General features: G+C 39.7%; 1 protein-coding gene across 4 annotated transcripts in view; it reads left to right on the top strand.

The window, feature by feature from the left end:
- ATRN (attractin) overlaps positions 1-23,692 on the top strand; it is a 159,160-nt gene that overhangs the window by 48,228 nt on the left and 87,240 nt on the right. For all 4 annotated transcript variants that reach the window (XM_027621139.1, XM_027621140.1, XM_027621142.1 and 1 more), the window contains exons 4-10: positions 2,001-2,129; positions 6,049-6,254; positions 7,332-7,500; positions 18,563-18,653; positions 19,555-19,798; positions 20,755-20,938; positions 21,946-22,100. In XM_027621139.1, coding sequence (XP_027476940.1) covers positions 2,001-2,129; positions 6,049-6,254; positions 7,332-7,500; positions 18,563-18,653; positions 19,555-19,798; positions 20,755-20,938; positions 21,946-22,100 — 1,178 coding nt within the window. The remainder of the gene's footprint in view (positions 1-2,000; positions 2,130-6,048; positions 6,255-7,331; positions 7,501-18,562; positions 18,654-19,554; positions 19,799-20,754; positions 20,939-21,945; positions 22,101-23,692) is intronic.

Genomic DNA, 23,692 nt, shown 5'->3' with positions numbered 1-23,692 from the left:
AAATGCGGAAGGTAAGTGAACAGGAAAAATGATTAACCTCAGGAGTGTAAAAGAAACTCAAAACCACAAAATAAAAGAATTAACTTGTTTATAGCAGCAGTGTCCACAATAGCCAAACTATGGAAAGAGCCAAAATGTCCATCAACAGATGAATGGATAAAGAAGATGTGGTATATACATATACACACACACACACACACACACACACACACACACACACACACACACACAATGGAATATTATGCAGCCATCAAAAAAACACCCCAAAATCTTGCCATTTGCAACGACGTGGATGGAACAAGAGGGTATTTTACTAAGCAAAATAAGTCAATCAGAGAAAGACAAGTATCATATGACCTCACTGATATGAGGAATTCTTAATCTCAGGAAACAAACTGAGGGTTGCTGGAGTGGTGGGGGGTGGGAGGGATGGGGTGGCTGGGTGATGGACATTGGGGAGGGTATATGCTATGGTGAGAGCTGTGAATTATGTAAGACTGATGTATCACAGACCTGTACCTCTGAAACAAGATAGTAGGAAGGGAAAAATGAAGGGGCGGGGGAATCGGAGGGGGAGACAAACTATGAGAGACTATGGAATCTGAGAAACAAGCTGAGGGTTTTAGAGGGGAAGGGGATGGGGGGATGGGTTAGCATGATGATGGGTATTGAGGAGGGCACGTATTGCATGGAGCACTGGGTGTTATACACAAACAATGAATCATGGAACACTACATCAAAAACTAATGATGTATGGTGACTAACATAACATAATAAAATTAAATTTAAAAAAATTACTTTTAATTTACTAAATTACCAAAGCTAAAATAGGACTGGTAATTAATCCTTCCTATTGTCAAGTGAGGTAGGAGGGACCTTTCCATTCTCATATATTTTTTTAAGATTTTATTTTATTTTTTATTTTTTTAAAGATTTTATTTATTTGACAGAGAGAGAGCGAGAGAGGGAACACAAGCAGGGGGAGTGGGAGAGGGAGAAGCAGACTCCCCGCTGAGCAGGGAGCCCGATACGGGGCTCGACACCAGGACCCTGGGATCACGACCTGAGCCGAAGGCAGACGCTCAAGGACTGAGCCACCCAGGCACCCCAAGATTTTATTTATTTATTTGACAGAGAGAGCGAAAGAGCACAAGCAAGGGGAGCAGAGGGAGAGGAAGAACCAGGCCCCCTTCAGAGCAGGGAACCTGACGCGGGACTCGATCCCAGGACCCTGGGATCATGACCTGAGCCCAAGGCAGATGCTTAACCATCTGAGCCACCCAGACGCCCCCCCATTCTCATATTGATGAGATTTCAAGTTAGCATGTTGCTTCTGGAAAGCAAGTTGGTTTTATGGATCAAGAGCCTTAAAGCCATCATTTAGACCCTTTGACTTGATAATTTTTAATGCTCTTTAGACACCTAGCAAATATATTATGTGTTGGACTCTGAATGAGATGGGAAATGCTTGTGATATATTTCTTGTAAAATAGAATATAAAATGTTATATGGTATCAATTAGGCAAAGAAAGTACATCAGAATGTTAAGTGTTAGGATTGTGGGTGTTTATCAATTTATTTATTTATATTTTTACTTTTCATGCTTTTCAGTAGTTTATATTTGGCATTCATCAACTCATAAAATTTGTTACTTTCTGTGATTTTGAAGGTTTACTCAGTTTTTCGAAGAAGCAACATAAATAGTTTTATATACAAAAAAAAGAAGAAGAAGAATAGGGCCATTGAGTGCAAAGCTCATTAGAAATATTGCCAGGATGAAGGAGAGCCTAGCGAAAGATTCAGATCTGTTCCTCAGAGGATTCAGAACTAGATCCAGAACTAATTGGGTGGTGTGACGCATTTATCACAAGAATTTGCCCCTCTTCCTGAAAGTGTTTTTTCAAATTCTAAGGATGAACTCCAGTTTTGAATTTGTGTTCTGCCATGTACCGTGCCTGGTGACCATGCTTCCCTTTGTAAGAAATGTGTTTTCGTTTCAGTGGTCTCATCGTTCCCGAGAGAGATGGCAACGAGACTGTCCCTGAGGTCGTTGCCACATCAGGTTATGCCCTGCTGCATTTTTTTAGTGATGCTGCTTATAATTTGACTGGATTTAATATCACTTACAAGTAAGATATTTAAGTCTAATCTTTGTGATTTTATTCAAAGACTGTATTTGTTTTAACAGTAATAACGACTAACATATATTGAGGGGTGACAGTGTGCCAGGCATTGCACTAAGCAGTATGCATGGGTTTTCTCATTTAAAGTTCTTTTAAAAACTCCGTGAGGTACGGGCACTATGTTTTCACTTGTTCTATAATTGAGGAAACTGGTGGGAAGTGGTAAAATACACTGTCAGAGTGCTGGGACCACAGTTTCAACCCAGGTCTTAACTGCTTTTGAGCTTCTCCTGGAAAAGAGGGGCATTTTTCTGCTAATGGATGAAAACATTGGGGTTTCTTGCTAAGTGCAGTTTAACAGATACTAGTAGTTTTCACGTACTCAGTGGTTGGCCCATTGATGAGGACTTAGTTGAGGTTACAAAGGAAATGTAGACAAACAGACCTAGACAGCTTTGGGAATTTGTTGTGATAGGAGAGAGGCTAACTTTTGTCTTTTCTTTTTTTCCTCGTAAGAAGTGTTTGTTTTCATTTAGTTAAATCCATAAAGCACCCTAAGCAAGAGGTCTCTGATAAAGAGCTTCTGTGGCCCACAGAGCCCAAGATACTATTTGGTTTTTTTACGGAATAAGTTTGCCAACTCCTGGCAGAGGCAGTAAGCTCCATGTATAACCTTTATGCTGGATTCTTTTTCTGCCTGTTTTCTCAGGGTCTCCAGATTCTTTCAGGCCTATCTAGAGCCATCTCTGTCTTGCTTGGTTTGCTGATTTAGCTTTTCAGGTGCCCTTGGTTTGTGACTTGGTAGCCTGGGCAGCATATCACAGTACTAGCAAGGTGATTTTTAGTGAGCCAGGCAGGCATACAGGCTGGTTGAGGGGAAAGACTGATAAGTCTGGTTGGGTACATGTGAGATGTCTAAGCAGGACATTGGTATTCAGATCCAGGGCCCAGAAGAGCTGTCAGGGCTGGGGATATCATCTGGGAATCACTGGCACATGGACAGTGACTGGATTATGGGGTGTGTGCACAGTGAGGACAGGGGCAGTAGAGGCAGCTGAAGGGCAGAGCAATGCCAGGGGGCTGAGTTGTCACAGAAGCTCGGAAAAGAAAGTCTTAAGGAGGGAACTGAGGTTGAGTAAGCAGAACGGGCCCTAGGTGACCCTAGCTGAGGAGGGTTGGAGGCAGGGGTCTACAAGGGGCATAGTTCAGAATGGAAGGTTAGAAAGTCACAGCATTGAGAGTGGGACACTCTGGGAAGAAGTTCAGCTCTGAAGGGCAAGGGAGAGGTTTAGGGCGGTACTTTTCAAACTTCACATGCACAGGGATCTCCTGGAGGGGCTTGTTAAGACAGATCCCTGGCCCTTCTCCAGAGACCACAGTTCGACAGAGCTGGGGCTTGAGAATCCAAATTTCTGATAAGCTCCTGGGTGATGCTGCTGCCGCCTGTCCGTGATCGATACTCTGAGGAGCATTGCCCTAGCCATTCATGTAGGCCCCATTCTGGGCTCCCTACAGATTTTTTTTTCTTTTAAGATTTTATTTATTCATTGGAGATAGAGACAGAGAGAGCACAAGCACGGGGAGAGGCAGAAGGAGAGGGAGAAGCAGGCTCCCCGCTGAGCTGAGAGCTGGATGCTCGATCCCAGGACCTGGAGATCATGACCTGAGCCGAAGGCAGACGCTCAACCATCTGAGCCCCCCAGGCGCCCCGAAATTCATGTTATTCTTACCCTGATTGGTGTAGGGGAAGCCTTGATCTCTTCTGGAGACCAGAATTAGTATTTATTTGTTAAGCGGAGGAATGTTGAGGTTATCCTAAATTTTACTAACTTCTTGGTTACAAGATCCCTGTTCTGCAAAAAGGAGCCCTAAACCATTTTGGGGCTTTTAGACCCTTTGAAAAGCCAAATAAAATGATGTTCTTTATTCCCAGAAGAATGTCCAGAAAGACATACATAAAACATTGTTATTCCTTTTCCACGTGTCCTCAGGTTGCACTGAATCCTAGCTTTGGGCCGACCTCAGCTGGGGGAGCCTTGAGACTAGTACCCACAGCTACTTCAGTGTTGCCAAATTTTCTTTTCAAAGAAGAAAAAAATAGTTATATTTTATTTTCACACAAACTGGCTCATCTTACTTCCCAGTCACATTTTAAGCACAGATAATTAGACTAATTTTCTCATTACTCCAATTTAGACATACAAGCAGATGTTTTGATGTATTACCTGCCACTTTCATTTTTCAGAGATTCAAAAATGATTTTTGTGTTTTGAGATTTTTTGTAACTTTAAAGAGTGCTCATAATTAATTTTTGGCACATGAAGTAAACGTATGCCTGAGGGCACTGGAGTGGAGAAGTTGAGGGGCAGGGGAAGTTGCGATATTTGCCCTCCTTCAGCTTAGAAGGTGCTAAGGGTTACTCCCTCCCCTTCCTTTTTCAGTAACATTAAGTTTTGTTTGTTTGCCATTCTCTTGTATACGGTTAATAAGTGTGTCAGTAGGAAATTATAATTTGACATATTTTTGGTATGAGGCATAAGGGTGAGCACATCATGGCAATGCTTTACTGCAGTTTTATTCTAAGCCTTTTATAAAAACAAAGTGTGGTTATTGTAGCCATTTTATTGTAACAAGTCCAATCTGCAATTTAAACTTTAGTTTTTATAAACTGTTGTCTTGCAAAGGCCTTTTGCTTAATAAAGATGAAATTGAAGCCTCTCTTCCGTGTTTGTATTGTTATAGAGACAGTAGACACCACTTTTTAGAGGCCTATAAGAATGTCATTCAGCTTTTTTAGCCAAATACTTTGTGTACTTATTCTGCTTACTGGGGCTTGAAAAGTAGGTATACACATTTCTTACATTCTAATTACATAGATTATAAAAATACTGTATATAAATATTTATAGTGTAATAAACTGATATTTGGGTGTAGGTGTGAACATTAATTAGCTTGTTTTTTAATAACTGATTCCTGATTTTTTGACATGCTTTGCTACAAAATTTCTTTTTAGTTTTCTTCATAGGCCTTAGAAGAAACCATCTACACTCTTAAAAGTATCCTGATAGTTCGGTTATTGCTCCCCCCTTTAAGAATCTGAATTATGTCTTCTCAGAGTGCTGTCAATATCTTAAGTCATGTTATTATGCGACACATTATAGTTAAACTGTTGAGTTAAACTTGTCCTCCCTTTTCTTCCATCTGACATGAGTAGATAAACTTATGGAGGAATTTTAAATACACCAATCTGGGCAATAATCTTTAATTCTCTGAACTTTCAGAGACTGTCCAGGGGTATACATACCATGAGGTTGGGTAATATATTGTTAGCACTTTGTATTATCCTCTTCCTCCAAACTTGCAAGCTTGCATTTGACAATTTTCTTTTTTTCTTTTTTCTTTTAATTTTTATTTATTTGAGAGAGAGAGCAAGTGAGCATGAGCAGGGGGTGGGGCAGAGGGAGAGGGAGAAGCAGACTCCCCACTGAGCAGGGAGCCTGACATGGGGCGCAGTCCCAGGACCCTGAGATCACAACCTGAGCCAAATGCAGATGGCTAACCGACTGAGCCACCCAGGTGCTCCTCATTTGACAGTTTTCTAATGCTCATCACTGGGGGGGCCACCAAGAACAGCATAGTCATCCCTTCCTTGAGAAGCTAAGCCTGGACATTTTGCAAGAATTTCTTCTCCCTTTTAAGTTTTTTAACTTGCCTCCCCTTATGAGAATCCAGCAGGGTTGGATTTGATTTCATTACGTGCCTTTGCAGTGTTGAGTGATCCCATTTAGGCCCACTGGTAAGTACTGCCATTATGCTTATGAATGAACTGGAAAGCCAGTGAGAGTCTTAAACCATGTGTAGGTGAAAGTTCTGCTAAGTAAGTGTTGCTTTGTGTTGATTTCATTCTCTGCCACTGTTTTTATAGTTTTGACATGTGTCCGAACAACTGCTCAGGCCGAGGAGAATGTAAGAGCAATAATAGCAGCAACACTGTCCAGTGTGAGTGTTTGGAAAACTGGAAAGGGGACGCATGCGACATTCCTCACTGTGTCCATGACTGTGGTTTTCCTGATCGAGGTATTTGCAATTCGAGTGATGTCAGAGGATGCTCCTGCTTCCCCGAGTGGCAGGGTAAGAGCTTCTTTTATCTTTGTTTTTCTTCCAATTTACAGCATCTTCCTAGTTCAGTAAATTGTACATTGACTTCATTCCTTGCATATGTACCACTTATGTTAATCAGATATCAGGTAGCATTGAAGTTTTTGTATCTCCTTATTCAGATTCTTAAAAATTTTTCCATTTCATAGATGTGTGGTCGTGGTCTCTTTAGAATTGTGGAGGGGTTTGACATTCTTTGCAATTCATTCATGAAAATTGGAGGACTTGGTCTCAGCCTCAAGAAAACATAGCAGAGAACCAAGGCTAGGAGGTGGGACGAGAACTAATGATAGTATCTCTCAGAAACTTTCAATAAATTCGGAAAAAATTGGGGTTGATTATACAATAGAATCCTAAAACAGCGAGTGGAATTATCTGCAGATAGAGAGGTTATCAGAGAAACTTTAGCAAATTCTTTAAGGGTTGTGTGATAACACCTGTTACTGATTTAGTAATTTTCTTTATATATTTACCTTTTCTTCAGAGCACTTTTATTTTGAAAGGAAATGTGCTTGTTTAAATGCTTTCGTTTGTGTACTTTGGCGGACATCAATGAGTTAAGTAATTGAAGTGTTTGAGGACCTACCTCTGTGCACAGGAGCCACACCCCCCAAGAATGGAGCAGCAGGAGCCACACCCCCCAAGAATGGAGTTTCTTAATTTTCCAGGAATTGGATGGGTTGTATTATTACTCCCGGGGCTAGTCCTTACATTTTAACCCTAAAATTTTTCATTTGAATTAATAATTTCTTTGTCTACTCTTTCCTCTGAGAGCTGCTTAAGCAAGTATTTCATTACTAAAAAATCCTAACCTGGATATGGTCACGTCATCATGAGAAAGTATGTGATTTTGAATTTTACTAGAGATGACCCTTGGTCACCAGCTTTGAGTGAATTGAAAGCATGAATTAAAGGGTTTTGTCTGATATTTAGATGCTAAAGGAAAAACTAAGTATTCTTTAGATATTTGTTACATTTATATGATTAAAACTTGAAATGCAGTAATTTTAAAGGTGCATTTTGTGAAGCTAATTTATTCTGTTTTATTAGGTCCCGGATGTTCAATTCCTGTACCAGCTAACCAGTCATTTTGGACTCGAGAGGAATATTCAAACCTAAAGCTCCCCAGAGCCTCTCACAAAGCTGTGGTCAATGGAAATATAATGTGGGTTGTTGGAGGATATATGTTCAACCACTCAGATTACAACATGGTTCTGGCGTAAGTTGTTTTAAACATTTTTGCAAGAAGCTTACTAGTTTTCCATTTTGAAAATTTATGAAGTAGAGATAAGTGAAAAGAAATCATCAGTAATTCTATTACCTGAGGAAAATCCCTGTTAATATTTTAGTAGTAGTGTTCCAGAATTTTTTGGACATATTCTTAGTTTTTGAAGTCTGGACCCACAAAGAATGCATTGTTATAATAAGCAAGAATTCATCTTTTCTAGATACCATCTCTTATATTTTGCTTTAGGCTGTATATAAATTGGGGGTTACTTTACCTATAAATTTAATTAGCATTTCTGTAGATCAGATGGTTTGAATTTATAGCTTGCTAGAGGAAATTATGCCATTGTCTAATACTTGACCCAGAGTTCAAGGTCTGTTTGCTGGTCCTATGTTGCTCATCTTAAAGGGAGACTATATGGAATCACAGTGGAGTCACGAAGTTACTTACGAAGATTGATTTTAGGAGAAATTTATGAACACAAACTCATGCTGATTTTGTGCCCTGGAAATTTTTTCTAGGCATTTTTTATTAATGAAGATTGTCAAAAACCAGCATCTGTTCTTTAAGGGATTCAGAAACTATGGCAGCAATGGCATAGTTTCTGAATCCCTCAAATAGTCATTAAAGCACATAGACAACTAGGATAGCAAAATGAAAAAGCACATGGGTAACAAAACAAAACTTGGTCAGAAGGTGTCTACACAGATGGGTGGTGCTAACAATTGACAGCTGCAAAACCTGTGTGGTATTGGCATCTGAGCAGGAGTAAGCAAAGAGGGGGAGTAAGTGGTCAGCTGACAGGCTCCAGCATACCTAGAAGAAGCTGCTTTGAGAACGGCAGCCAGAATTGGAAAGATTTGTGTATTTTGGTAGGGGGTGAGCACAAGGGATCTGTAGTAGGATCTGAAGGGGCTAGAGCAGTTTGTGCCTGTTTAGCTCTCAAAATGAACTAGCCAGTCTCTTCACAAGAGAAAGTTCTACACTAAGGAGAAACTGCTGGGAATAGAATTCAGATTGAAGAGGATAGGGACCTTAGAGGAAAAGTTAAACGAGTGTACAGATAACAGTCAGGGAGGGGAACAGAGCCAGATATCTCAACAAGTAAGCTGCTGTGTTTTGAACACCACACTGTTGACAACAAGAGTGAGCTAGTTAGGAAGATGGTCCTAACCCAGGCCTCTCATGTACAAGTTCAGGAAAAAGTAGTTTTACTTAAAACTGAGCAACAGAAAAGCATCAAGTTTTAATAACATAGAAAATTAAAAGTTGAAGTAACATAGAAAGAAGAAAGAGACCACCTGGTAGAATAACCCCCCTTTGTACGTGAAAGCATAATAGAAAAATATACTCACAAAACTGATGAAAGTGAGAACTTACTATTCCCAAACAAGCTAAAATACAGGAAGAAAATGATGCAAGACATGAAAGAACAATAGAATCAGAAGTAGAAAAATCCGGAAATGAGATGGTAGAAGTTAGGAAAGAATTTTAAAATAATTTCAGAATTGAAGACAAACCCAGCAGGAACACAAAGTAAATAAGATACTCCTTTATTTTTTTTTTTTTGAAGATTTATTTCTTTATTCTAGAGAGAGAGTGCGGGCGCACACAAACACAGGAGCGGGGTTGGGGGAGAGGGAGAGAAGCAGACTCCTCACTGAGTGCAGAGCCTGATGTGGGGCTCAGTCTCACAACCGCAAGATCATGACCTGAGCTGAAACCAAGAGTCAGATACATAACTGACTAAGCCACCCAGGTGCCCCAATTCTCCTTTAGTAATAGAATATGAAAAAGGAAATTATTAAAAATCACAAAGAAATGAAGGTCACTTTTCCCCTATCCTTTATGGTAAGTACAGTTAAAAATCCTGGACATTATATATAATGCAAACATGAGAAAACTCTAAAGGTAGAGAGAAGGCATTCTGGCTAGAGACCTCGGGACCCAAGGAATGAGGTAATGGTAAATTCCAAGGGTCTTCTTTTTGTCTCCTATATCTCAGATTTGTTGTTGGAAAAAGCAACAATCTGGAAATGCCAGTAGGCACAAGGTGAAAAAGCCCCATGAATAAGCCCACCTGTTCTCTCTAGCCTAAGGACTAGGAGAGGGGCAGCTTAGGAAGACAGAAAACTTTTAGACACAAATAACTGCTCTACTACAGCCAAACACTACAGAAAGAACTGTGGCCCCACCCTCATTCCTGTCAGCAAAGTCTGAGTGTAGAGTCTAGATTTTCACTCTTGCCAGGATCTAGTGAGGTACTCCAACCACCTCCTAATTGCCAGTGTTAGAAAAGACCAATTAGGGAGCTGGGACTTTCTCAGCAATCTGGTTTTTGTGTAACCTAGTTAATATTTAGCCTTTTGGTTTTTGTTTTTGCATGTTTTTTGCTTACAGTCTTAATCTCTGAAGGCCAGTTAGAGAACTGGAACTTTCTTCTCCACCAGGCAGGAACGAGGTTTCCCCCACCCTTGTGATGTCAGTGGAGACCTTGTGGGGAGCCTGGATTCTACCCCACGCAGGAGTAATAGCAGTAATAAGTTGGCCTTCCCTCTTCTCTACTGGGGTGTCAGAGGAGGCCTGCTATAACAGTAGATTTAAGTAAGATCCGGAGTCTCATGCCATGAAACCCAAAATGTTCAGATTTCAATTGAAAATCATTTCTCCATGTGAAGAGCCAGGAAAATCTTAACTTGAATGAAAAAAGGCAGTTGAGATGGTGACAGCAGGATGACATAGATACTAGAATTATCTGACAAGATTTTAAAGCAGCCATTATAAAAATGCCTCAGTGTGCAATTATAGACACTGAAACAAATGAATAATGGAGCCTCATCAAAGAAATAGAAGATAGAAGGAAGAATCAAATGGAAATTTTAGGACTGAAAAATACAGTAACCAAAACAAAAATCTCAGTGGACAGGGTCAACAGCAGAATGGAGAGGACAGAGGAAAGAGTCAGTGAACTTGAAGATAAAATAATAGAAATCCCTCAATCTGAACCAGTGAGAAAATAGAATATTTAAAAAAATAAACAGAACTTAAGAGACCTGTGGACCATAACAAAAAAAATCTTAACATTTCTGTCACTGGAGGAGTCCTGGAAAGAGAGGAGCCAAGAGAGAGTGTCTGAAAAACTATTCAAAGAAATAATGGCTGGGAATTGCCCAGATTTGGCAGAAGACATGCGTGTACGTGCAAGAAGTTGGGTGACCTCCAGCAATCCTTGGCTCCCACAGGGGTTCACAGTCCTTTGGTTTTGTCTCAGTCTTGCTCTCATTCTTCTGCTCAGCTGCCATATTTCTTTTCAGTTTTCAAATTTCCACATTTTTGCCCGTGTTCATTCTCAGCTATTGGCCTTGCTTCCTGTTTCTATTTTGAAAGGTAACGGTTATCCAAAGAGGATTTGCACAAACTCCCACCACCATATATAGCTATTACCTACATCTGTGCTCATTTATCCCGTCTTCTGTTTCTGTACATCACCACTGTCTAGTGGGGCACTGTCATGTCACTAGCCATGTGTGGTCATTGAGCTTGAAATGTGGCTAACGTGACCAAGGAGCTGAACTTTAAATTTTCAATTCTTGGTCCTCATCTTACTTGATTTTTCACCAACATTTCATATAACTAGTCCCTCCCTCCTTTTTTTTTTTTTTTAAGGTTTATTCATTCATTTGAGAGAGAGTGTGCACGCTTGAATGCACACACAAGTTGAGGGGGGAGGGAGAGGGAGAGAATCCCCAAGCAGACTTCTTGCTGAACGCAGAGCCTCAGGCGGGGCTTGATCCCAGGAACCTGAGATCATGTCCTGAGCTGAAATCAAGAGTTGGAAGCTCAACAGACTGAGCCACCCAGGCGCCCCCCCCCCTCCACTTTTAAACACTTTTTTCCGTTGGCTCCCAGGATTCTGTATTCTCTTGGTATTTGTTCCAACTACTTACTCTTTTTCAGCCTCTTTAGCTGGTTCCTCTTCAACTGACTGACTTCTGAATGATGATGTGCTGCTCCAGGGCTCAGCTCTTGGTCCTCTTCTGTGAGAGTATATATTCACTCTCCTGGTGATCTCATGTAATATCTTGGCCTTTATGTTGATGACCCCCAGATTTATGTCTGCATCCTAGACTTTTCACCTGAACCCATATCGCCACCTCTTTATTTTACATCTCAATCTTTTGGCTGTCTAAGAGGTATCTTAAACTGTATGTGTCCAAAACTGATCTTTCCTCTAGGCCAGTTCTTGCCCCAGATGTCCCTATCTCAGTTAATGACTATTTCATACTTCTTTTTGCTTAATCCCAACATTTTGGAGTCATCCTTGACTTCTTGTTTTTTCACTCCCCATTTCAATGAGTAAATTAGCTATCACTTGCTGCATAACAAATGACCACAAATGTAGCAGCTTAAAACAGAACATATTTATTACCTCATAGTTTCTGCTGGTCAGGAGTCTGGGCATATCTTAACTGGGTGCTTTTCAGTCGGGGTGTCACCTGGCCTGTCTTCTCATCTAGAAGTTCAACTGGGAAAGAGTCCACTTCCAAGCTTGCTAGAGTTGCTGACAGAATCCATTTCCTTGTGGTTGTAGAACTGAGGGCCTCAGCTTCTTGCTGGCTGTCAAGTGGAGGCTGCCCTCAACTCCTGGAGGCCTCCCACAGTTCCTTATCACTTTGACTTCCCTAGTGTGGCTACTTGCTTCATTAGGTCACAAGGAGAGTCCCTCTTTAGATTGGGTCTCCTGGCAGGACAGATGTCGTGGAAGTGACATCTCATCATCTTTGCCATGTTCTGTTGGTTAGTAGTGAGTCATAGATCCTGCTCACGCTTGGGAGGGTATTATACATGGGTATGAATACCCAGAAAGGGAGATAATGAAGACCACCACCCCAGTGGCTGTCTGCTACAGTATGTCAGCAGGTCTTGTTAGCTGTACCTTTAAAATCTACCCCGACTCTAACCACTTTTCACTACTTCTCGTGCCACCACCCTGAGAAGTAAGGTAAAATTAAAGGTGTGAAAGTGATTGTCCCTTCCGCTATCATTTAGATATTATGAGAGTCAAGTATTCTACCATTTCTCTGATTTTTATGCTTGTATTTGGCATCATCCTCTCTCAAAGCAAAAAATTTGGGAGTGATTTTGATCCTCTCCTTCACCTCCTCATATGCTAATCTCATCAAGCCCATCAAATACATGTCGTATTCATTCTTTTCTCTCTGTGACCAGCCTGCCGTTATTGCTCACCTAGACTTCAGCAGTAGATTCCTAGCAATCTGTGTATTTCCATGCATTCCTCCCCTTTTTTTTAAAGATTTTATTTATTTATTTATTTATTTATTAGAGAGAGAGGAGCACACTAGTAGGGGGAACAGGAGAGGGAGAAGCAGGCTCCCCACCGAGCAGGGAACTCGATGCGGGGCTTGATCCCAGGACCCTGGGATCATGACCTGAGCCGAAGGCAGATGCTCAGCTGAACCACCCAGGTGCCCCTCCATGCATTCCTCTTAATCCATTTTTTAAATATCAACTGGGATGATTTTTTTATTTTATTTTATTTTATTTTTTAAAGATTTTATTTATTTATTTGAGAGAGAGAGAGAATGAGAGATAGAAAGCACGAGAAGGAAGAGGGTCAGAGGGAGAAGCAGACTCCCTGCTGAGCAGGGAGCCCGATGCGGGACTCGATCCCGGGACTCCAGGATCATGACCTGAGCCGAAGGCTCACCAACTGAGCCACCCAGGCGCCCTGGGATGATTTTTTTAAAGTGTAAGTCATATCATTTACAATCTTCTTAGACCTCATCATTGGCTTTTCCCATTGGACCTAATGGGCCTACCTGATCTGACTCTGCTTACCTTCCCAGACTCAACTTGTTCCTTTCCTGCCTCCCCAGCCTTCTAGCTTTACCCAAAACTCTCTGGGTGCATCCTTACTCTAAAGGCCTTTGTGCTCACTCCTCCCTTTGGTCCAGACTCTTCCTGCTGTTGTACCCTAGAGCTGTTTTCTTCTCACCTGTTAGATCTCAGTTAACTGTACCACAAGAGATCTTTCCCGATCATCCAGTTCTGTCAGGTTCTCCCTGTTCTTTTTCATAGTTCTCATTTCCTTTAGAGCAGTGGGCATCATTTTTAATGTTGTATGTGCCCCTTGTTGCATTTGCTTATTTTTTGCCTTTTCCACTATGTTCTCTGAGGTTAGAGACCTTGTTTGCTCACTCAGCTCGGAGCTTAGCTCATTGAATGTGCTCAAGTAAGTGTTTATCAGGTGAATAGGAGAGTAAATGAATTATTTATTTCCCTCACAAATATTTGTTCCTGGAAATATTAATGTCACCTCTTGCTTTTATGTGACTGGTATACCTCCTGAGCCACATGTGTTTGTAAAATTTTTTCTGCTTGTACTTGATCAAAACGTGATTTTTATAGCTTTATGTGTTTCATGTAAAAAATTAATATAGTTTCAAATAAATTTTTACTAACTCATGGAAAGTAAAAATACAGTGACCTCTTTTAGAAGAAGTATTTCTGAAACTTAGATTATAAATTTTATCATCATTTATACTCTTACATAAGCATATTTCAGCAGTTGAGGTTACTATTTTTTCCACAACCCTGTTAATCCAAAACTTTTAAGTTGCATTAGAAAGCAGTCCCCATTTTATGTCACCTAAGAGTCCTCTTAGACAAATGGTCTTGGTCTCCTAGGTTAAGATTTCCAGTTGAAACTTTATCACTGAATTTCCTTCCTTTAAGCAAATTAAAAAAAAAAATGTTTAAAAAGAAAAAGTAAAGGGGCACCTGGGTGGCTCAGTCAGTTAATCATCCAATTCTTGATTTCAGCTCAGGTCATGATCTCAGGGTTGTGGGATCGAGCCTTACCTTGGGTGCTGCGCTGAGTGTGGAGCCTGCTTAAGATTCTCTCTCTCCCTCTCCCTGCCCTCCCCACCCCACTCAGATTCTCTCTCTCTCTTTCTTAAAAAAAAAAAAAATTGAAAAAGAAAAAGAAAGATTGAGCAGCAGGTAACCAAATGAGGAAAGGAGTATTACCTAATCCAGTAAACTTTAAAACAGACTCACAGGAACCATACAACTGACCCTTTTTTTTGCCCCACAGAAACTGTATGGGTGAGATTCTGAGAGCTCTTACAAATAACCCCAAATCTGGACAGATGCAAACTGAGTGGGGATCATTGTTATTTCACTCTCCTAATTGAAGAGTGGAAGAAATCGTTGCTGTGGAGGGCTTGGGTGGAAAGAGGGGAAATTAATTGGGTGGCTGACTCTCTCTGCCCAAAAGTCGGGGCTGCTTCTAATTTGGGCTATGCCTTGACCCAGGACACTTAAAATCTCCAAGGAGAGCAGAGTCTGGGTGGTTTATTCTAATAGATTATATACTCCTCTGTCTGAGCCCCAGCACGTCCTCAGACTTCAGAACAGTGGATAGAACATAAAATATCAGCTCTCACACTACAACTAGGATGGAGGGGTAAAGTTGTCTTAGGTACTGCAGAAAAAGAATCAAGAAATCACCCACGCTTTGCAAATGTCTGGAGAGCAATATCTAACCACAAGCAAGATGAAAGAAATGACGTTGTAGCTAATGCAAATATCCTATGATGGGAAAATAAAGAGGAAGAAAACAGCACGTAAATGCTGACAACTGATCATAGAGGAAAAATAATAAGGAGATTGCTTCCAACTACTTGATGCTGCACATCAACTTAATGTGAATTTGAATTAAAAAAAAAACAGACAAGAAAATGATAACAGTGAGATGAAATGGAAGATTACACATCTAAAGAAATGTAAATAAATTACATACAGAAAAAACTGGAATGAAAATTGAATTACTGATAGCTTTATAGACATTTCAACGAATATAGGTTGAAATAATTAGAAAAGCAAAGACACGTGGAAGACAGGAGATCCAAAATAAAGATAGTTGCTGCCACTGAAGAAAGGAACCTAACAAAGAGGACAAACGGATTGAAATTGCACAAGAAGTTGCAGGAAAATTTTTTTTTTTTAAGATTTTATTTATTCATTTGAGACACAGAGATAGAGAGAGAATGAGCAGGGGGAGAGGGAGAGGGAGAAGCAGACTCCCCGCTGAGCCAGGAGCCCCATGTGGGGCTTGATCCCGGGACCCCAGGACCATGACCTGAGCCGAAGGCAGACGCCCAACCATCTGAGCCACCCAGGCGCCCCGCAGGAAAATTATATAGCTGTTCAACAAGACCTGATTTGATCAAGTTATTGAACTTTTAGGATAAAGGACAAGTTCTTGGGTGGGAAGCCTCAGGGAGTTCTGTGCCTCCTCTGGCTGGGGTCATGTTCAGTCTGCACAGAGCCTTCGCCATGGTCTTTGGATGCTCAGACACTGTGATTGGAATACCAGGCCACTGTGGATGGTGGCCCTGTGCCATGATGGTCATCATCAGACCAGCTAGCAAGGAGAAGTTTGTGAGAGAGATGGTGCAGCACTGGAAGACACGTGTTTCTGAATTCCTGGAGTTTGTCTTTGCTTATCTGCTTGTCCAGGTCTTAGAACTAGTTGTTCAGTATTCTCTTATCTTGGACTGAGCTCCCGGAAGAATTTATTTAGTACTTGGAATTTCTTATGCTTTATTGCATCAATATTTTTCTTAACTTGTATTTGCTTCTCTGGGTCATGAAAAGAGTCACAACTTGTTATGTAAGATCTTTTGGCAGTTCATCTGCACCAGCTTACTGGGACCTGCCAGTGCCTTAGTGTCTCTGACAAGCCCTTGAGCTAGAGCTAACCTGTCATTGACTAGGAGGAGCAAAATGCATTAAGATACAGATTGAGCACCCTCCATGTCACTTGAAAGAGAAGGGAATTAAATCATCTAGAGATTTGGGCTCCCTCTTTCCTCTCTTTCAAGCTTAGAGAGACAGGCCTCTGGCTTGAACATGAGGTGTATTATGTGTTTTCAGAAGCCATGCTAGTCCTCAGGAAAGACCTTCTGCAGCCAGAGCTCCGTAAAAGTATTGCAGTGGTACGTAGTCCATTTTGTAAAGACATTACTCTGTTTGGATTTTAGTTATTTCTACCTAAGTAAAATATAATATTGTGACTTTAAAAAATAGTGAAAGAAGAAAGGAGAGAGAGAAAGGGAGGAGGAGAGAAAATGAGAGTGACAGAGTTCTTCAGGCTTCCAAACAGAAAAGCAAACCACATAAAAACAGGAAAAATCAAACTGGCTTTGGGCTTCTCCAGCGTAGCATTCACTATCCGTATTATTCAGGGGAGCAGCATCTGCAAAGTTCTGAAGGCAAGAAAGGATGGCCCAAGATATACCCAGCCAAAATGTCATTCAGCTGTAAAGCTAGCAAGCAGATATTCTTAAACACCAGAGAATTTAGGAAAAGGAGCCATTTATGAGCTCCACAGGAAAATAACCACTTGGCAGCAAAATCCAGCCAATTAAGAATTAAAGACTCAAGGAGAAGTTGTGGTGAGAGGATAGTGAGGAGATTGCTTCAGCTAAAAAAGAGGTCCACTACTAAAGAACTATGGAATCACAGTTATAGAGTGGAATGTATTGCAGACCTGGACAGTGTAAAAATTACATAACAAAAATTGGGAGAAGAAATGGGAGGAAATGTGGGTGCTAAGGTTTTCAACTTTCAAGGAAGGAAGTTAGTGGATTCTGTCTAAAATTAACTTAATTTTGTATGTAACTTAAAAACTAAAGTGAATCCAATTTCTAAATAATTTTTCATGTGTTTTTAAAATGGAATATTCAAATAATACATAAAATAATAGCTGGTATTAATGTAGTATTCATATTCAGTAAATGTCCCCATTTTGTTTTAGATCATGTGTAAAATATTTAAGACAAAAGGAAAGATTTAGAGAAGAATAATGAATACTAATGCATTCACCACCTAGGTTAGGAAATAAGACATTGCTAATATAATTAGAAACCCCTGCATGCCTCCTCCCCAGTTTCAAAGATAACCAATATCCTGATTTTGTGGTGTCATTTGTTCACATACATATCTTTACACTTTTAATATATATGAACATATATTAGAATTAATAAATTTTCTGTTTTCAGTCATTACAGAAAGAGTATTCTGCAGTTTGATTTTTTAGCTTAACATTGTTTTGAGATTTATGTTGAATGTATTGAGTGTATTTTTCACCCTATAATTCTATTATATAGATATACTATAATTTATTAATCCATTTTCTATTGATGGACATTTATTTGTATCCTTTTTTGCTTTTTGTGTCGATAAGACTTTCTTATATCTTCTTAAAACATTACATAATAATGTTTTTTATCATCAAAAACTTGGATTATTCAGGAAAACTTATAGAAAATAACATGTATTTAAAGTAGAGCAACAGCACTGATTTCCCTTTGATTTCTTTTTTCTATTAAATTATATACAAATTAACACTATTAAAAGTATCTATAGCATGATCTCCTTTGTATAAATATATATTGTCAGTGTATTTTTCTGTTTGTATATATGCATCGAAAAATGTCTGGAATGACGTTTACTAAATGTTCGTATTTTAAAAGTCTAAGTGAATTCACAGTATAATTGAAATGCCAAATGATATTCTAGCTTTCTTGAACATATGACTTTAAAAAAATCAATTAGATAAAGAAAAGGAAAAGTTAGGAGTGTTCTTTTACTTAATCATCATTCCTTTTTCAGTACCTGTCTTCAATTTCAAATGACTAAATGAAAGAAAAGTTATGACAGTAAATGTCCCTTTGGTATAACACAACTTGCAAGTGATTTAGACTGTATGTAGAAGAGGTTTTCAGGAAGCGTAGAAACTTCCAGTAGATTTTTTTTCCTCCTTCCAGGGTTGTGCAGCCCAGCCCCCCTTCCCAAGTTCTGATATGCCCCATGGACCCAGCTGTTAGGTTTGTTTGTTTTCAGAGCTGCCTCATTGCATTGCTTGTTCACTGAGCATCTCCAAACTGCATGATATCAAATATAGAAGAGTATAAGATACTCTGCTTTGTTGTTTGGGTGAAAATATGATCTGTTTGTTTTGTAGGTATGACCTTGCTTCTAGGGAGTGGCTTACCCTAAACCGTTCCGTGAACAGTGTGGTTGTCAGATACGGCCATTCTTTAGCATTATACAAGGTAAAGTGTCTCCCTTCTGTACCAAGCTAGAAACTCCAGTCTTCCACACATGCCTTATTATATTATGTAGTTGAAAAGGTACGTAGCGTTGGGGTTTTGTCTCTAATCTTTTTTATTGTGGTAAAATACACATAACGTAAAATTTACTGTCTTAACCATTTTTAAGTGTACAGTTCAGTGGTATTATATACATTCCTAATGTGCAACTACCACTACCATTCATCTCAGTAACTCTTTTCATTTTGTAAAACTATAACTCTATGCCTATGAAACAATAACTCCCCATATCCCTCCTCCCCTCTGCCACTGACAACCACCATTCTACTCTCTGTCTCTCTAATTTTGACTTCAGTTTTGGTTTTTAGTTAGGGAGAAACTTTCTGTTTTTGGGGGGGTAATACAGTTGGCTAAGTTGTAAGTGGAAATTAAAGTTGAAACCAGTTTGACCTGAGAGATTTTAATGGATTCAGATTGTACTGGGACGTTATGATTGTAGTACTAAATGGTTAAAAATTAATACTGTGTAAATTAGCTTTTATGTTAGTTAGCAAGTTTAGCCAAGAATAGCCACATTGCAATATAACTGAATAATCACTTTCATTTCCTTGTTTTTGTGGTTTAGGGGAGGATGAGGGAACTCTTCAACTTTATTTTTACAAGCCATTTTATACCGTAAGAGATCTCATATGAGGAAGTCCAAGAACAGTGGCGAAGTATTGGAGATACAGAATATGATGTTTTATTTTATGTTGTTCCTTTCATTCTTTTCCTAATAATTCACTAAAAGGTGTATTTCACTAGCACTTCTTAAGCTAAGAATAACAACGAGGTTTTGAACTTTTGTTTCTCAAGTTTGATGCTTTTGATTTTTTTAGAATTTTGTTTGCATTTTTTTCCCTAGGATAAAATTTACATGTATGGAGGAAAAATTGATTCAACAGGGAATGTGACCAATGAGTTGAGAGTGTTCCATATTCATAATGAGTCATGGGTATTGTTGACCCCTAAAGCCAAGGAGCAGTATGCAGTGGTCGGGCACTCGGCGCACATTGTCACGTTGAAAACTGGCCGAGTGGTCATGCTGGTCATCTTTGGTCATTGCCCTCTCTATGGATATATAAGCAATGTACAGGAATATGACTTGGGTAGGTGTATTTTTTCTAGTGGATCCTTTTTGAACGTCAAATTTAAAACCTTTACCCTTATTATTATGCCTGTTTAACAAGATTCCACCTAACTTTGACCCCAGTACTTTATCTTGAAATGCAGTTAATGTTGATGTGTTACCAGTGAAATTCAGATTATTGCTGCTGCTATGTAGTATATATTTGTTACCATCAATTTGGTGAGGAGTTAAGGACGACACTAAATGCTTTTGGTGTTGAAAATAAATAAATAGGGGTTCCTGGGTGGCTCAGTCGTTAAAGCATCTGCCTTCGGCTCAGGTCATGATCCCAGGGTCCTGGGATCGAGCCCCGCATCGGGCTCCCTGTCCGCAGGAAGCCTGCTTCTCCCTCTCCCACTCCCCCTGCTTGTGTTCCCTCTCTCGCTGTGTCTCTCTGTCAAATAAATAAATAAAATCTTTAAAAAAAAAAAGAAAGAAAGAAAAATGATTTGGAACAACAGATATACTGAAGAAAAAAATTTAGACGACCCTTTAGATACTGGTTTAATGGACTGTGATTTCCCCTTAATGTGTAATCTTTCCATTGGTTAAATTTTATTATATCTGTTGTGATGGTGTGGGAGCACCACCTCTAATTGATAGTTTGAGAAAGTAGGTCCCTAAAGTACATCTGTGTATTGGTCACTGAAAGTCTCGGGGTATTAAGTGTTCCATTGAGGGAAATCTGAGTCTTTTACATTTAATGTAATTATTTTCCTACATGGTATAGTAGAACGTCAGAACATTTAAGAGATTGATGTTTGGCCACCTGGCTTTGTTACAAGTTTTAGATGGCCTTCCTTTAAAAATAAAAAGATAAAAGAAATTTATACGTATCAAGCCTCCTGAAATGTCTTATTTTAAACCAATTGGTCATTTTAAGTATTAGAGAGGAGGATCCTGCAATGTTTGCCTTTAACTGTTTTCCTCTTCCAGCTAAGAACACATGGAGTATATTACAAACCAATGGTGCCCTTGTCCAAGGGGGCTATGGTCATAGCAGTGTCTATGACCACAGGACCAAGGCCCTGTATGTTCATGGGGGCTACAAGGCTTTCAGCGCCAATAAATACCGGCTCGCAGATGATCTCTACAGATACGATGTGGACACCCAGATGTGGTGGGTGCTTTTTCTTGAGCTTTTACTCTACGGTGTGAATTCTAGCAATTGTCGGGAAAATATTGGGCTATATTTTTGTTTTCAGGCCTAACACATAATTCTCTTCAGCATTGTAGATAGAGAAGTTGGGAAAGAAGCAGAAGGTAATAATATAGCTATTATTTATTTTGTAGTAGATTGATTAGAAAATGCTTGATATTTTTTGACTGTTTTTTCAATTTTCATAAACTCAGTACCTCTATAAAATTTTAGCTCTTCAAAACCCTGAGAAATAAATTGTTCTACAAAGCTGTAATGTATGCACATTGCTGTAATTAAGTAAAACATACCCATTTTTCAACCTTTTCTTGATGACTAAAGTGTCATCATTGGGGTTAGTTACTGGCGTCACTGCATGAAATCATCAAACAGAGGTGGTCTCAGGACCTGAATTAGAACCCTCCTCCCTCTGCTATAAACTGAACTATATATAAAGTGTGCTAATTTTAATAAATGTAAAACAAATTTGAGTTATGAAATAATGTCATTATATAAGGCAATGATTTCTCTTCTTTCTTTTTGTATTTTCTTACATATTTGAGACCATGCTCTGGATACCCTTTTACATTATGTCTGTCATTTTTAGTGGCTGTGTAAATACTCTGTCATGTGGGTGTACTGAGACGGGGCAGTTAGAAGTTCTGGTTTCTAGTTGTTGTCTTATTATTAAGGCATTGTATATAAGCTTTTGTCTGTATTTGATGTGATTTCTACCCAGAAACGAAGTATAGGGTCTTGTGAGGTAGGAAGTTTTAAGACTCTTAGTGTGTTTTGTCAAAATTCTCATAGGCCTTTAGGATTTTACGTATTTATTTATTGTTGAGAAAGTTATATGTAGGGAAAAATCTAGAAGTATTTGCACATTTGGATCTGAAGTTAAGAAAATGGTTGTGTTTGCATTAGCAGATAGATGATAAATATTCTAAAAAACTAACCTTGTATTTATTATCTTTAAATAAACTCAAAAGGACCATTCTTAAGGACAGCCGATTTTTCCGTTACTTACACACAGCTGTGATAGTGAGTGGAACCATGCTGGTGTTTGGAGGAAACACACACAACGACACATCCATGAGCCATGGTGCCAAATGCTTCTCTTCGGATTTTATGGCTTATGACATTGGTAAGTTTCCTAAAGCCATTTTAGTTTCAAGAATCTTTTTTGTCTATGAGCAACATTTTCTTTTTTTGAGAGAGAGCAGGAGCGGGGAATGGAGGGGCAGAGGGAGGGGGAAGAGAGAGTATCTTAAGCAGGCTCCACACCCAGCACAGAGCGCAATGTAGGACTCTATCTCATGACCCTGTGATCATGATCCTTGCCAAAATCGAGTCGGACGCTTAACCAACTGTAAGCAGCATTTTAAAAGAAACTGAAAATATCGCTAGTTGGAAGTGTCAGGCCATTTGAAAGAGGTCCAAATGGTATTTTTTATATTCATGTGACAAATACTATATGTTTAAAGAAGAAAAGCATTCTATATTAAGTTCTTGTTTATATTTCTTATTTAGTTTTTAATACATTTTTCTACATTGAGTTCTATTAAGTGAAATCACTCCCATTAATTGGTTGAATGTTAATTTTTGAGGGTGAGTTGGGGTGACCAACTTCTTCTGTGTTACAAACAAATGCCTTATGTAATAGTCTTATGTAGTGGGCGCCTGGATGGCTTAGTTAAGCGTCTCCCTTCGGCTCAGGTCATGACCCCGGGATTCTGGGATGGAACCCCACGTCGGGCTCCCTGCTCAGTGGGCAGCCTGCTTCTCCCTCTCTCTGCTGCGCTCTGCCTGCTTGTGCGCTCTCTCTCTCTGTCAAATAAATAAAATCTTTAAAAAAAATAGTCTTATGTAGTTTTGACCACCAGCATTGTGTTAAGTTGGTTTAACTAATAGCTTTATCACATTCCCTAAAAAATTGGTTTTACACATTTTTGAAGTCTACTTTGACATGGAATTTAAACATTTTTTGGAGTGGTAATATACTTGACCAGAAGAGGGCAGTATTTGTTCATGCAAAACAAGTCCTAGAAATTCTCTTGTGTAATTATCATCAGACGTTCTTTTTTAGCAGACGTACGTGTGCCAGCCACTGAGCTCAGGGATTGTAAGATGAGTAAATTACAGTGCTTGGCCTCACAGTGGGGGAGGCAGAAAGCTGAGCAGACAATATAATTGCAATTCAGGGTGTTACTTGTTCTGAGAGGAATATATGAGAGCATCTATGGGCCTGCCTTACCTCAAGAGAAAAAGGGTTAGGATCAGGGGAAGCCTTCTTGAGTAGGGTCTGAGTCCCGAGGAAGTCAGCGAGGTGAAGTTAGGCAGCACTTCTCACATGAAGGAAGCCCATGTACACGGAGACACAGAGGCAGAAAGAGACCCTACCACATACTTGGGGCCTCTGAGTAGTTTTGGCTGTTATCAGCTGCGCATTGGGGAGGAATGGCTTCCGGCAGAACTAGAGAAGCAGAGAGCTAGCAGACTAGTCAGATCTTGAGAGACCTGTTACATCATGCTAAGGAATTTGGGCTTTTTGAAGAATCTTACAGAAGAGCTGATGGAATCGTATTTGTGTCTTAAGAAGATCTCTTTGTGGCATTGTGGTGAGTAGGCGGGAAGGGGCAAGATAGGAGTTCCGAGGCTGTTGCAAAATCCCGAGGAGGGTTGGAACCAAGGCTGTTGAAGTGGCAGTGAGGTTAAAGAGAGAGATGGGTTTGAGAA

This window comes from Zalophus californianus, chromosome 8 (genome assembly GCF_009762305.2).
Source record: "Zalophus californianus isolate mZalCal1 chromosome 8, mZalCal1.pri.v2, whole genome shotgun sequence".
In the NCBI taxonomy this organism is placed as follows: Eukaryota; Metazoa; Chordata; class Mammalia; order Carnivora; family Otariidae; genus Zalophus; species Zalophus californianus.
This window is presented reverse-complemented; position numbering and strand designations above follow the sequence as displayed.